At 37.6% G+C, this 15,562-nt stretch overlaps 1 protein-coding gene across 4 annotated transcripts in view; it reads left to right on the top strand.

Moving 5' to 3' along the window:
* The window catches only part of LOC112156608 (inactive dipeptidyl peptidase 10), a 122,633-nt gene that overhangs the window by 63,963 nt on the left and 43,108 nt on the right, over positions 1 to 15,562 (top strand). For all 4 annotated transcript variants that reach the window (XM_024288844.2, XM_024288845.2, XM_024288841.2 and 1 more), the window contains exons 5-16: positions 2,866 to 2,940; positions 4,478 to 4,530; positions 4,635 to 4,716; positions 5,987 to 6,107; positions 8,054 to 8,208; positions 9,225 to 9,322; positions 9,395 to 9,518; positions 9,644 to 9,682; positions 11,906 to 12,013; positions 12,426 to 12,517; positions 14,272 to 14,319; positions 14,412 to 14,530. In XM_024288844.2, the coding sequence (XP_024144612.1) occupies positions 2,866 to 2,940; positions 4,478 to 4,530; positions 4,635 to 4,716; positions 5,987 to 6,107; positions 8,054 to 8,208; positions 9,225 to 9,322; positions 9,395 to 9,518; positions 9,644 to 9,682; positions 11,906 to 12,013; positions 12,426 to 12,517; positions 14,272 to 14,319; positions 14,412 to 14,530 (1,114 nt within the window). The remainder of the gene's footprint in view (positions 1 to 2,865; positions 2,941 to 4,477; positions 4,531 to 4,634; positions 4,717 to 5,986; positions 6,108 to 8,053; positions 8,209 to 9,224; positions 9,323 to 9,394; positions 9,519 to 9,643; positions 9,683 to 11,905; positions 12,014 to 12,425; positions 12,518 to 14,271; positions 14,320 to 14,411; positions 14,531 to 15,562) is intronic.

The following is a 15,562-nucleotide window of genomic DNA, read 5'->3' as shown; positions in this document are numbered from 1 at the left end:
CAGGTATCAGCTTCAGCATTTTAGCAATCAATTTCAGCATCTTCAGATGTTAGCATTAGCATCTTTAGCGGCCAAATTCATCTTACAGGCAAGGCAAGGCAAGGCAAGGCAGCATTCACATTAGCCTTAAAGCAGGTAATGCTATATATCTAGTTCATATGTTAAAAAGTTACAGTTTTTAAAATATAGTTTTAGAGTGTTCAATAATTGTTTATCCTGTTCGGCCTGCGACCTAAGGTGCGTTTTGGATTTGTTCCCTTGTGCGATTGAGTTTGACACCCCTGATGTACATTATTGTGTTTTAAGGTCCACCTTATCAAAATCAGAATGTTTTACCACATGAGTGCTATAGTTGTCCATTTTCATAAATTAATGGGGTATGCGAAGGCCTGATCCTGTCGGATGGTTGCTTTTGTGAAGTCCATAAATGAATTGATAATGCTAGATCAGGTGTGCATTATCAGAAATGCAGTGGTATCAAAACCAAAGAGGTGGTATAAAACCATCTTCATTTTGGAGCCCACTTCAAAGAAAGAGAATCTGATTAGCAATATTAAAAAAATATACATTAATGAGTGAAATAATTGAAAGTTGGTGTAGTTGTGAAGATTATTTTTAATGTAAAAGTCTAAGATGGCATAACTAAATCTCCCAGTTTTAAATATTCTACTTCTTTAATTCCATGAATACAGAATTCTGCATTTGTATCTGCTCTTTGGTTAAATCTACCAAAAAATGTTATTTTTCAGCATAAGGATGTTAAATGTACCCATTTCCAGAGTTGCATCAGTATAATCCTGTTGCTGCTCCATAATCCCGATGTTCCAAGACAAACCAGCACGCCCGTGTGGTCGTCATCGCTCCCACACGGCGGACCGTTTTGTCGGGGCACACATGTTTCCTTGAATCTTGTGGAATACTTTGCATAACAGGATTTGATGAGGATTAGGTGAGCTTGTTAAACCATGCAAGCCAAAAAAAAAACCCCAGCAGAGGTGCCTTTCAGATAGTCACTATTTTAGAAACCACCATCACTACAAACCGACTGCAATACTTTTTTTTTCTACGTACCAAATCATGGAGGGCATTATAAAGCTCAAACAGTTATTGAATAACATTTTCAAAAATCAAATTAACCTTTAATATCGTCTTGAGCTGGCTCATTCACGCATCGCCTTTTTTCCCCTTGACCTCATTGTCAGAAATAAACTGGAAAATTAATAAATTTGGTAACAGATGGAAACTGGTGACAACAGACTCTTTTGGAGTCAGATTTACAAACATATGAACCCAATATGTTTTCCACTTACGCATTGTGTTTCATGTCTCTAATCATCATTTCTTATATGAACATAGCCGGTTCATATTGGGCCAAAGAAGAGTATAAAAACCCAAGAAATATTCTGAATACAGACTATAACATGGATACAGAACCACAGAAGCAAACAATGTATTACTATTACTTTAGTCCTTTAACATTGCAGCCCCAGTGTTGATGTTCTTTGAATTACAGCTACGTTCACATCAATTTTGCTAATACGTGTTCAAGCGATCTCTTTCTATTAAAGACTTTGTAAACGCACATTCCAAACTCTCGAATTCCCACGTCTCCACATACGTTTTTTTCCCACAAATGTTTTCGGCCTCTACGTACAAAACGAAAATGCCAAACGTTTGAAAATTGATCGTGGCGAAGAAACTAATAATTCCAATTTGTGCCCAGTCAGATTATGAGTCCAAGGCTGAATCCGAATTATTCCCTTACCCCTAAGGCTTCCACCTACGCCTACATTTATATAGAGCTAAATTAGGGCCAATATTATTTGAAATTCATTAAAACAACTTGAAAAAAAATATGTTGGTGTTTGGACAAAAAAATGTAAAATGTCTGAAACTTTTTGCCATTCTAAAATAAATGTAATTAAAAAAAGAGTTGAAAGTTTAAAAAAAAGTTTAGAAAATTGATTATTTGAAGCCGAAAATGGTTACTTTTATCTTAGAATTGCAAAAAGCTTCGGACATATATATATTTTTTTATTTTATTTTATTTGGTTTTAAAATAAAATTGCCCAGATAATATTGGTTATTTAGCTCCATACATTTTCCTTTCAAACAGATAACTTTGGAACGCAGGTGTCTTCAAATTCAGACGGCGCCAATACTCGATGTCATGAATAGTCGCCCTTCAGCTGCGTTAGCGCAAAGCTGCCAGCGCTCAGAAATACATAAAGGTTTTATAACTTTAAAAAGTCATGCTTAAACAAGAAGTCAGTACTGTAGGTGGCCAGCATGCACTAGTAAGCAGAAAAAAAAACAAGAAGCCCCTCCCCACTTGTCCAGTGTGAACACGATCAGTAGTCGCAGCCTGAATCTACATAAGACAAACTGTTTACATTTGAGAAAAGTAAAACATTTTGGTTAAATAGAAGTTTGTTCCTGAGTCGGTTTGCATTGAAGGAAAGTTTATCCTTTTCTAACAAAAATGGTTTATTTTCCTCTCAAATCATCCTTTCTCTCTGGATAAGTGTTGATGTCATGTGTATCTGCAGACCTGGGTCTTGACTTTTGGTTCATTCTAGAGCCATAAATCGAGAATTACGAACTGAATTGCCTTATATTGATCTGGAATGACCTGGACTATAAATCCTCAGTTCAATGTTTCCTTTCGCCTTTGTTCCTTTAACAATGAACTCAATCTGATCTTGTTAGCTAGAGAGCTTCACCGACCACTTTTACATCAAAATAGTCAGATGATGCCAACTTCAATCAGGGTTTGTTTGAACTAATCAATAAATACATCGTTTCCCCTGTTTTTTTGTTTGTGTTTCAGTAATTTAAAAAATAATCTCTTGTTGCTTTTTGCAGGTGGACTTCAAAGTGGCGAAGTACTCTCTGTCTGCTGACCTTAAGTATGCCCTCTTCGCCTACAATGTAAAGCCGGTGAGTTCACACCAACAGACTTTAGCACCTTACAACCAATAATCTTCAATGAGAAAATCTCTGTGGTGTTGTCTCAAAGTCATTAAGATGTCTTTAACTTTGAGTTTGGGGTGTGATTGTTTTGTATTCATGGGTTTTGTTTTGTTTTTTTCTCTCCAACGCGTCATTTCCACCTTTATTTCGGCTCTGAAAAGCAACAAAACTGGAATTGACTCGAAAAGATTAACGTTGATGCATTGGATAATTTCCAGTCGGAGGCAGAACCGAGCTTGCCCAAAGCTGATAAAAAAAACATGAATACTTGGATTAATGGACTGAACACAAACACATTTCTCACCTTCACCCAACGAGCACAGAGTTACTTTTTTTCACACGTGTGTGTGTGTGTGTTTGTGTGTGTGTAGTCAAAACGTTTCTCAGGATATTTGTGTCCGCTAACAATAACCCTCAGTGGAGGCTTCTCATTGATTTTTACATTTGTTTGCAAATACGGATCCATGCAGAGGTGTGGAGAAATCTGGGAAAATGTCTTGTGTGCAGCAGAAAACGCTCTGAGGATTTTCAAATTAAAAGCATCTGTAGTTTTGAGGGTCTCCTTGGAATGGATGTCTGATTAAAAAAGAAATGTCCAAGTTTTGGTGGTCCATGCACTACCAATGTGGGGTAATTTGAATTGATGAACTTCCACCGTCCTTAGGACTTCCCATGCTGTCTCATGAATGGTTCAAGTCTGAACCATCTCTCCTGGAAGGTGCTTTAAAGGCAGCCTGATGAGGCGTCTAAATCACTTTAACTGTCTCCTTTCAAAGGCAACACTGCTCCAATAAAAACCCCTTGATTTATACAAGCCAAAGAATGAGCCTTTAACGTGGACGGTTTCTTTGCATACGGTCAACCTTTTCTGTTGAGATCCATCCATACGATCCAGTCTTCACATCGGTTCTTGAGAAGTTTTAAAACCAAGCAGATGAACACCCCTCTGAAGGGAAAACATTGATTTTTCTGTTGGAAGTTCTCATCAAACGTTAATCAAAGGGATCAAATGTTGGAAATCAGAACGATTCGTCCTTTCCAGGCTCCTTTTTAAGGGTATGGCGCATAGAAAAAGACCTTCAGACAGGAAAATACATGAAGACTGGTATGCCCAACTCCCTGAAAATGTTATTTTCAACCAATCAATCAATGTAGTAAAGTACAGAATGTGTTTAGCCTTTCAAATCTGCATAAATCCTCGATTGCAATCAGATCTTTTTCATTCTACAATATTACATGTATTTTTCTATGACAATTCCAACTGTTTGAGAGTTTAACCAAAAGGGAAAAGGGTGGACGTGTTTATTCCTGTCTAAAAGAAGTACAAAAAGTGTGTACTGATGAGGGGTTCTATTGCCTTCAAACCTAGAATTTAGGCTGTCGATGTGGATTTTGACCATTGCAGGTTATTTTTACAACGTAACTCTTATAATGAACGAGTGAAGCCTGTATTGAGATATGAGTCGGCGCTTGCCTCTCCTGAATTCCTGTGCTCTCGTTACAGGTGTACAGACACTCGTACACGGCGTCGTACAGCGTGTACAACATCTACACAAGGTAAGCCAGTTTGATTCGCTGCCCACTCCCATCAGTGTTGGCATCTCAGAAATAAAAAAAAAAAAAACAGATGGCGGTCGGTCGGTTGTTTGTTTGTTTACCAGGGAAGTATGGGAGCTCAACCCTCCAGAGGTAAAGAACGCGCTGCTTCAACATGCATCCTGGGGCAGACAAGGACACCAGCTGGTAAGGCTGATCCAGGCTCATTTTCTTTGTCTCACTTTGATTGTTTCCATGAGTCCATGCTGCTCCGCCGCTCCGGAGGGATCTGCTGCCTGGATGTGGCTGCTCCTAATACACTCCATTTGAATCTGTGCTGTGCTTTAGGTTTTTCTCAGTTTGCATAATGCGATTCAGGCGAAAGCACTCTAAGAATGCAACATTTAGACTTTTGCTCTGAAACATTACAAATGATTAGCCTTGAACCCCAGTGTCAAATACGTCCACTAATAGACGACAGGAAGATACTATTAATGAGGGTAAAGAAGATGCTCAACCAAAAAATTTAAAAATGTTTTCACTCATAGATTAATTGAAAAATCATTATCATGTTCACCATGTTTTTCAGTTAAATTTTGAAGTTTACTCAAGGGTAAATATTGAATAAATATTCTTATTCTTAGTTTTTTTTTGTACTGAGAAGCACTTTAGTGAACCAGAACTAACAAATGAAAGAAAAAGACTTTCCTGGTAACAACTTTGTATAAGATAGAATAGTGAGTCATCTGCAAACATTCGGATAATCCCTTTTTTCCCCAAACACAAATAATAGGCAGCTTTGTAAAGGTTAAAAGTTAGGGGGCCTAGCAAAGACCTTGGGTAACTCCAAATGTGATATTTCATACGTTTATCTGTAGCTACCTTGCACCGAAAGCAATACATTTTAAGATAAACAAGTAATAAATGGTAGTCTGCTGATTTAAGCCATTTTTCTCAAGCAATTTAAAATTGTTTTTAGAGAGTTTAAAGAGATAAATTGTGCTGTACATCATCATAGAAAGTAAAAAGTTCAATGGTCTTGACCAGGAAGTTTGAAATAAAACAGTTGATAGTTTCATGGGGTGTCGGTGGGGATCTTAGGGAAGCAGCTGTTAAGCGCTTTAATGGGTTATGTAAATTCTAGACAATGTTCACTCAATCATTAAATAGGGTGAAATGTTATTGCTCTCGACGGGTCATAGAAAATGTCCGGTTCTGCTCGGGTAAAGATGCGTGTTGAGCCTTGTTTGGGGGGCTCTGCTGCAGCCAAGTCACATAATCCAGCAGATTGAGTTGGCAGAAAGTCAGAGACGAGGATGGCTTTAGGAGTTTAGCATTAGCTCATGTAATGTGGAGAGAACCCACAGGTAAAAGCCTCAAACATGGACGCACAACCTTGAAGACTTCATCACTTCATCAAAGAAAACAAAACACTCAAGTGTAGGAGTGTTCATTCAGACTTTCTCTTTCCTGTCAGATCTACATCTTTGAGAACAACATATATTACCAGTCAGATGTGCGGAGCAATTCCCTCAGAATCACCTCTTCTGGGATGGAGGAAGTCATTTTCAATGGTCTGGCCGACTGGTTGTATGAAGGTGGGTGTGAATACTGATGTCAAGTCCTCTTTTTGAGACGTGTTGGTTTTCAAAAAACAGTGGCATCATGTATAACCAGCCGGGTTTGGGTAAAATGTTCTAGTTTGTAAAGTTCTACAATCATCGTCGTATTGTAGGTTTACAATAAGTGATCATTTTGGAGTAGAAATCTTTATTTGTTACCAATATTCATGTGTTAGTCTCTATAGAAATGTGACATGAATGGTATACATTGGTAAACAAATAATTTCCCATGAATGTCTCCAATGACACCAGGTTTACTTAATACAGGACAAACAGGATACGGTGCATCTTGAAAAGTTTTTCTAAAAGAAACCCTTATTTCTTGATGATTGGTTCATATTCACCTCACAGGTGAAGTAGTGATGGCTAAACAGGGTTTCTTTAGCTGTAAACTATATAGGATTTACGTCTTTAGCGCAGAGTTTTTCACGATCATGGACTGTTTCTGTTGGAGACGGCCATCTGTTGACATATCATCTCTTTAAATTTGGTCGTTTATAATAAAAACTGTTTCTCAATAAGAGACGCGCGACTATGAAACACACACAGCACGTTGATGATCAGGAAACTTGTATGTTTAGCTTGTTTTCTTACTATAACAACTTATTTTTTTTTTTTTAATTTGCTATCAGGAACAGCTCTTGTTTCATGATAATAGAATCGAAATTATAGCAAAGTTTTTTTTCCCCCTAGTAAACGAAGGACTTGAGAAAAGGCCTTTTGTTTTCCTTGGATCATGGAAAACATTTAATTCTTTAACTGGAGAATAATAAAAAAACATTCAAGTTTTCGTTGACTTTCTCGTGACAAATGATGCTATTATCTTAATAAAATATGTAATCTTGTGCCAAATTATGTTGATCTAGAGAAAAACAATGTAATCTCGTAATATGTCGTCAAGTTATGTCGTCATCTCTAGAAGCAACTATTATCTCATGGCGATAAGTTATAACACAATAAAAAAACTTTTCTTTTATGACGAGTTGTCGTTTAATCTTTTATCTATCTATTGTTATTTCAATAAAACTGTTTCTTCTTGCAACTAATTATGTCATTATCTTAAGACAACATCCGTGGTTATCTCGTGACAAGTTGTTACTTAAAAAAATAATTGTTGTCTCCTGATGGGATATGTCGTTATTAAAAAAAAAAAAACAGTTGCGATCTATCGAGTAATCATCTCAATGAAATAACGGTTATGCCGTGACAAGTTTTTGTTACTTAAAAAACGCAACTGTTAGCTTATGGTAACAAATTAAGGTATCTCGAGAAACATCTGTTATCTCATGGCAATTTTGGAATTTTATCTTATAACAAGTTTTGTCATTATTTCCATAAAATTTAAAATCTCCTAACTAGTTATGTCACTGTTGTCATCTCGTGTCAAGTTGTCGTAATCTCGAAACAACTTTTCTCTCATGAAAACAAGTTGTCATTATCTCGACAGAAAATGTCTGTTATCTCGTAATAACAAGTTATGTGGTCATGGCGGGCAAACATCCGTTTTAGTCTCGTGGCAACAAGTTCTGAGGTTATTTCATGAAAACGGCTTATGCTATCTCTTGATGTCGTCTTCAGCTAATAAAATATAAAACTTATGACGTTGCTGTTTATCAGTATTTATTGAAAACAAAAATAACAAATTATTGTTTTAGTGAAAAATGATTTAGTTTGTTGTTACGACAATGAGTTCAGCCAGAAATATTGGACTAAAAATTATTCACAAATTGATAGGGCAGTAGCAATACATCAAAATGTCACTAAAGTTGATGTTTTTTTATGGATTTTTTATGTCTTTAGTGCCACATAGAGAACTGCTAAAAAGAACTAAAGAACTGCTTCCACAAGCAGGGAAGCATGTTTAGATGACGGCATTTATAGTCTACAAATATATTTGAACTGATTATTTTTTTAATATTCAGAGGAGATCCTGAACTCCCACCTGGCTCACTGGTGGTCACCTGATAGTGAACGTCTGGCCTTCCTCACCATCAATGACTCTCTGGTGCCCAAAATGGGGATCCCGCAGTTCACCGGCAGCACCTACCCTCGAGGCCTGCAGTACCCGTACCCCATGGTGAGGATGCCATTTACTGATGTGTTTGTTACTTAACATTAAATGTGGTAAATGACTTTTGTGCATACAGCTAATTTAATTTCATTAATGTAAATAAAATAAGCGGATTAACATAAATGTCAAGTAAAAAGTTCCTTTTTTTTAAGATACCGATTGACCTTAAATGAACTTTTGGTCTTTTATCTGAACCCCAATAAGTTTCAATCAGTTGAAAATTGATGATGTTAGAGAAATTAAATAACTGGCCTTAATTATGACACCAAGTCTTTCATGTATCGGAATAGAGCTGTGAAAGAATAAGCCTGGAGCGAGATTCTGAGGATTTGAACCACTTCAACATTTCAAATTAAGCCTCTTCCAACTGTAAGTTTATGGGCTAATCTAGTGTGAACACCGTGTGCACATTCAAAAATCCATGTTCAGCGTGTCCTTGAACTCGCCACACATGCCTGGTGTGTATGGAGCTTAAAGGTTAGGGACTACTGCTCTAACCAATCACCAGTAGGACTCTCAACGGTAATAAAGCCAAAAAATGACATCAGGAAACATACTTTTCCCACTTTCAACCCAACAGTGGTCTTAAAACTAGCGAGATTTTGATTTTATTTTAATTTAAAATAAAACTCTACCTATTTTACCACACTTTTCATGAAAAAAATAGCAATAAAATGTAGTAAAGATGTTATTTTTGCTTTTAAGTCCGTTTGTAATACTTTTTTGAACTGAAAGATACATTTTGTTTATTTCCAAGCTTATTAGAGTGGAAATGTTAGGCTAATAGCTGATGTTTTGACTGGATTTGCCCTTAAGTTTAAGCGCATTAAAATGTCTTTGGTAGCCAGGTTGGTTAAATATATAAACAAATGCCAGGCTCAAAATAAATAAAAATTGAGTGTTGAGAATGTCTCGGTTTTAAAGCATAATTAAGCAGAAAAAATGAAATAAAAACCACAGCAATGATTGATTTCCAGGACCAAAAGGTGTTTCTAATAAACCTGCTATCTTGACCCCTTCAGGCCGGTCAGACGAACCCGTCGGTCAAACTGTCCGTGGTCAACCTGTTTGGTGCGACTCACACTCTAGAGCTGCAGCCTCCAGATCAGCTCAGACATCGGTAACTAAACACGGCGGCTTATTGAAGCGCCAACCCAACCAGGAGACTTAAATCCCCCGGTGGCTTTTGCAGGGATTTCTACATCACCATGGTGAAATGGATCAGCGACACTCACCTCGCCGTGCGCTGGCTCAACCGGGCCCAGAACTCCTCTCTGCTGACGGTGTGCGACACCACCGTAGGAGCCTGTCTGCAGGTGCTGATTGAAGCTTCAAATCACCCCCAGTGTTGATAGATACAAGCTGTAAACCTATTTTTTGGATGTCCTATTTATCTTAATATCACAGAAGTTGAACTTTCACTTTCTGTTCTCTTCCTTAGAGACACGAGGAGTCTTCAGAGACGTGGTTATCCAGACAGGTGAGTGTTCAGTATGCAGGGCACAATCGTCTGAACTGAAGATGTGAAGTATATGAAGAATCAAATCCAATAATCAAAAAAGAAAAGTTGGAAAAACATTGAAACGAGTGTTTCTGCTTCTTTTGGTTTAACGTGAGCTTCTTTTTTAAAAATAGCTGTTTCATAAATATAGTGACTGGGGTCATCCTTTGTGATTCACATTTAGAAACCATTATAGTTGTGGAAAATGTTTCATTTGTCATGTCATCTTATTTTATATACTAGAAGTATACAGTGGGGATTAATCAGTTTGTTTGTGACATAATAGTGTTTGTTCAGATGTTTATTAGGTGTAGTATGAAAGCCAAAAACGACCTGCCCCACTTTTTTTCTTAATCATTTTCTTGTAATAACAAGATAATATCTCGTTATAACGAGAAAAGGAGGGTTTCTATCAAGTCTCTTTGTTTTGTGGTTAACAACAAAATCAACAGAAAAACACTCCTTAAAAGTTTTTTTTTTTAGTCTATTTTTGATTTATTAATGGATCTACGCCTCTCAAAATATAACGAAGACTTAAAACAATTAAAGTCTCGCCGTCTGAGTGTGCAAGACTTTCAGTTATCTTGATATCATGAGAAAACGAAGTTTGTATTCTCGTTAGAACAAGATATTACAGCGAGACATTGTCTCGTTGTAACGAGACAATATCTCATTATAGTGAGACACAATCTTGTAGCGAAACACTATTTTGTTGTAGCGAGACATTGTCTCGTAGCGAGATATTGTCTCATTATAGCGAGACATTATCTCGTAGCAAAACACTATCTCGTTGTAGCGAGATACACTCGTTATAGCGAAACACTATCTTGTTATAGCGAGACACTATCTTAGCGAGACACTATATCATTGTAGGGAGACAGTATCTCGTTAAAGCGAGACACTATCTCGTTGTAGCGAGACAGTATCTTGTTATAGCGAGACACTATCTTAGCGAGACATTGTCTCGTCTCGAGACACTGTCTCGTTGTAACGAAACATTGTCTCGTAATAACGAGACAGTACCTCGTTATAGCGAGACACTGTCTTGTTGTAGCGAGACATTGTCTCGTAGCGAAACACACTCTCGTTATAGCGAGACAGTATCTTGTTATAGCGAGACGCTATCTTAGCGAGACATTGTCTCGTCTCGAGACACTATCTCGTTATAGCGAGACATTATCTCGCTATAGCGAGACACTATCTTGTTGTAGCGAGACATTGTCTCGTTCTAGCGAAACACACTCTCGTTATAGCGAGACATTATCTCGCTATAGCGAGACACTATCTTGTATCGAGACACTATCTCGTTGTAACGAGACAGTACCTCGTTATAGCGAGACACTCTCTTGTTGTAGCAAGACATTATCTCTTTGTAGTGAGACATTCTCTCTGTATAGCGAGACACTATCTCGTTATAGTGAGTTATTATCTTGGTATACGAGACGTTATCTTCCCCTCTCAAAAACGAACTTTGTTTTCTCGTTATAACAAGATATTGTCTTGTTTTCTCGAAAAAAACGAACTTTGTCTTCTTGTCTGAGCAAATGTTTTCTTGCATTGAAACAGTGTCAGCGAAATTGTGTCAAACAAGCATAACAGTATTTGTAGGAGCGTATATCTATGTTTCTGTATATTATGGTCTGTACTAGAGGATAGAAGTGTGTGTTTTTCTAAATGTGTGTTGGCCATGGTACAAATGTTTATAAGTGTTCTGAGTGTGACTAGAGCAGTGTCTACGGAACTGTGTTGTAACGGCCTTTTGTACAAGAGTATATCTGAGTTTTTGTATCTGCATATTATGGTCTGTCCTACAGGATAGCAGTGTCAGTATGTAGTAGTGATGGTACGAACATTTATTAGTGTTCTGAGTGCCAGAAAACAGTAGTATTTGCACCATAGTACATTAACTTTAATGGTATAGTAGTATTTGTGAGACTACTTTAGTCTTTTGCTGTTTGGTGTTGGTTGGGAAGTGTTGAAAATGGCAAACAAACAATTGTCTTGTTGATTTTTATCAAGATTATTCTTAAAAATGAGTAATTCTAACGATACGGTCGGTCAGAATACCAGATTTTTCTTGAAGGAAGCTGAAACTGTTGAAAGACGTGTTGCAGTGGAGCACCGTGCTCCTCTTTCTCTGCAGCAAAAAGCGTTCATGCATGCAACATTTTCTCCCATGAGCCCTTTCTTCCTCGCCCGCAGACACAGGAGCCCCTGTTCTCCACCGACCGGAGCAGGTTCTTCCTGGCGCTGCCCGTCAGACAGGGAGGTCAAGGAGATTTCCACCACATCACCATGTTCACCAAACAGGTGAGTGGAAGCGGACTCCTCGGCTCTTCTTCCTCATCCTCAGCACGCCGCTGCCTCTGGCTGCTGTTATCGCAGCAGAAAATATCCATGTAATAAGTCTTACAGCCAGGGAAGGATTTATTTCTCAGAGGGTAGCGAGGTGATTTTATGATTGCGGGCGCAGATCTTTATCCCTTCTAGGACGTTCTTATTACCTGCTGCTTTTCTAAGAAAAAAGAACCCATCAGGCTGTCTGGAATTCAAACGAAATCTCCTTTTTTTCCCTTGTTTTTTCAGCCAATTTGCTTGACATTGTGCTAGCATAGATGAAGACACGTTTGTCAAGATTTTACTTCTTATTTAGTTAAAATTCCACTCACAAAGGCGTAGAAAGCTCCGGATTCACCGTTCTCTAACAGTGTCTTTCTCTCAGTTCAACAGCAAACAGGATGAAGTCCGACACTTGACATCAGGACACTGGGAGGTGACCAGAATCCTGGCATACGATGAAAACAACAATGTCATGTAAGCCAAAATAAAGTACAAAACATTGAGTCTATCTGGGAAATATCCATGGCGTCATCAGGATCAAGTCGGTCTGAGTCTATGTTTCAATGGCAATCCCTCTCTCCAATCAGGAGTGATCTTATTAGAAGTACACACCCCCACCACTTAAAAACCATGCCACACTAAATCTGTCAATCAAACCTGTTGGACGTCAGGGGCTAGCAGGCTCCACCTACTTTTATTAAGGCACCTGGGACAAAAAAATATGATAAAAAAAAAAAAAAGTAGGACTAGCAAGAACACATTAAAAATGAAGGCTGAGAGCAGTGTAGCTACCCCCCTCAAGACAAACTTATGAAAAAAAACACTTTTTTTCAAATGGTGGCTTTTCTGGTGGTTTGTCTCCATAGCAACCATTTAATTTTTTTATCGCATGGGGGTGACAAATAGGTCTACGTGATTTTTATGAGAATCGATAAAAGTAAATTTGTTGATTTCCTTAGCAACGGATGTTTTTGTTGACAACGCCCACATCGAAGTTTATATTTTTTTCGTTCAGCTTAACCCAACAGTTTGTCGTAAATTTTTCACAATATTTTGGTAAAAAACATGAGCAACAGGGAAACGCCACTTTTGTGAGCTCGCCAAGCTGACGCCGTTCAAAATCTACAACCTTATTTTTTTTAATCAATTCAAGATGGTGGCTTCTTCCTGAGGTCTAAGGTCAACTACATTGTGGTTGTGGTTGTAGACTTCTGGTGACATGCGTGTGAAATTTTTTTTTACCAAAAAAGCGTAAATCACCAAATTTATCAATTTACCACAAAAGCTGTTAGGCCATCCCATAATAATTCTAAAACTTCCTTTGAATTTTTCAAATTGACGTCCTTTGGTTTTATAAGTGGATTTTTAATTTTTTTGACCACCATACTGGGATTGAATGGCATAACTTTATCGACATGGCCCTGAACGACACCATCTGGGCACCAAAGTGCTAAACAATAGAATACAATCAAAGAGGGGCAATAAAACTCATGAAAGGCAAATAAAAAATAAACAAGTGAGTAAAAATAAAATCCACCAACGACCGAGTATTTACAGCGACTTGAAAAAGATTTTTCTTTAAAGCTGTTTGCTGATGTCATGCGCAGCTCAGGAGGGATGTTGTTCCACAGCTGGGGGGAAAATGCACCCCAGTGTTTCCATGGCGACCTGGGCACGTCAAGCAGATGCTGGTTAGCAGACCTTAAAACCGTAGAATGGCTGCAAATAGTTTAAAGCTCTGTCAGATAAACTGGATTAAAGATATTTCTTAGTTTTACATGTAAATTAATGGTATTAAATATTTATTTTTATAAAAATGTCGTTCTTAATGAATACATATTCAGTTTTTTTGTCTTTAAAGTACATTTATTTCAGTAATTTAGACTTTTTTGTTAAAACTGTTTGTTTTCCTTCTAATTAAGGCATGAAAAGAAAAAAAATATTTTTTTGTTACTTTTTTTTATTTTTTTTTATGATAAACGGGCTGCATAATCAAAATAAACACATTTTGTTGACTATTTTTCTAAAAATCTTTTAAAATAAAAATAGTTAATTCCCTTAAGAGAGGAAATCTAAATCTTGGTATATTATTGTCTCCCGTAGCGACGATGGAATGCGTTGGTTTTTGTCTGCAGCCTCAAACGCAGCGATAAGAACAGGAGGATGTATAATGGCGGCCTGACCTTGTCCTACTTAAGATGCTCTGCTTCCTCTCTCCTCTCTAACAGATACTTCCTGAGTACGGAGAACGCCACACAGCAAAGACACCTGTACAGGTGACGGACCTCTTCCCCATCACTCCCATCATGCATCGCTTCTTTAACCTCCGGCTCATTTCGTCCTGGTTTCATTCCGTGTTCCTCTCCAGTGTGTCCACGTTTGGCTTGTTCCAGCGGCAGTGCCTCACGTGTCACCTGAAGGAGGAGTGCGCCTTCCTGGACGCCGACATCAGCCCAGACGCTCGTCACGCCATCCTGCGCTGTCAAGGTCTGCAAACCTAGTCAAAATATTGATCAGTGTTACTGCAGTCGGAGTAAACGCAGAAAAAGAGAAATTGTTTATCTTTGTTTTTGTTTGTTTTAACATAAGCCTTTAAAACAAGAAGTCAAAGGAAATTGTTCTGATGAATGTTATTCTTTTATCATAAAGAAGAGCTTCACCTTGAAAGTTTACTCGACTGCAGTGATTTAAAACATACTTATTAATAACACTCATCGCCTTTTTTAAATGAACATTTTTTACATATTTGTATTATTTGGAGTAATTTCAGAATTCCTTTCAAAAACGGTGATAGAATCCATTGATTGGTTCTTTTATGCCCCAAAATGATCCAGAATAAAAGCATGGAGAGTCGGGTTTCATGAGTCTTTTATCTCTGCAGTCTGACACTTTGACTAAATTAAAAAAACATATTTGTCTAAATAAACCTGCAAGGAGAGCAACAATTTAATTTTGATGAATTTGTCAAATTCATGAAGTAGGAGCTCCTATAAAAGTAAGAAACGGTTTCGGTTTTGTTGTTTCAATATTCTCCTATAATGCACACATCAAATACTGAGCAAAATATGGGACTAAAATAGATGTTTTTGGGTTAATTCTGTTTGACCTTTAGTTTCACAACACTTTTCTGTTGATGTATTGAGCTAAAAATAAATGTTTTTTACTTACTATATTTTCTGTACTGAAGGGCGCACTGAATTATGAGGTAGACCGTCAATAAGTCTCTCAACACGTTAAGCATGTTAGGAGTTAGCCAAATTAGCATCGTCTTTATACTTGTAGCTCCGAATCCTTGTTTGCAACATGTAAAAAATCAGATTGATAGAGCTCAAACTAAAGTTACTGTGACTATGCTAATTCTCAGCCATGTTAATAACACATAAAAAAATTTGGTACCGCTAAAACGAGCTTAACTGTGGCTACGCTAGTTTTCAAACCTTGTTAAAAATGTGAAAAATCACAGATCGATTCAGCTAAAACTAAAGTTAGTGTGACTATGCTAATTCCCAGCCGTGTTAA

Source organism: Oryzias melastigma, linkage group LG2 (assembly GCF_002922805.2).
Source record: "Oryzias melastigma strain HK-1 linkage group LG2, ASM292280v2, whole genome shotgun sequence".
Taxonomy (NCBI): Eukaryota; Metazoa; Chordata; class Actinopteri; order Beloniformes; family Adrianichthyidae; genus Oryzias; species Oryzias melastigma.
This window is presented reverse-complemented; position numbering and strand designations above follow the sequence as displayed.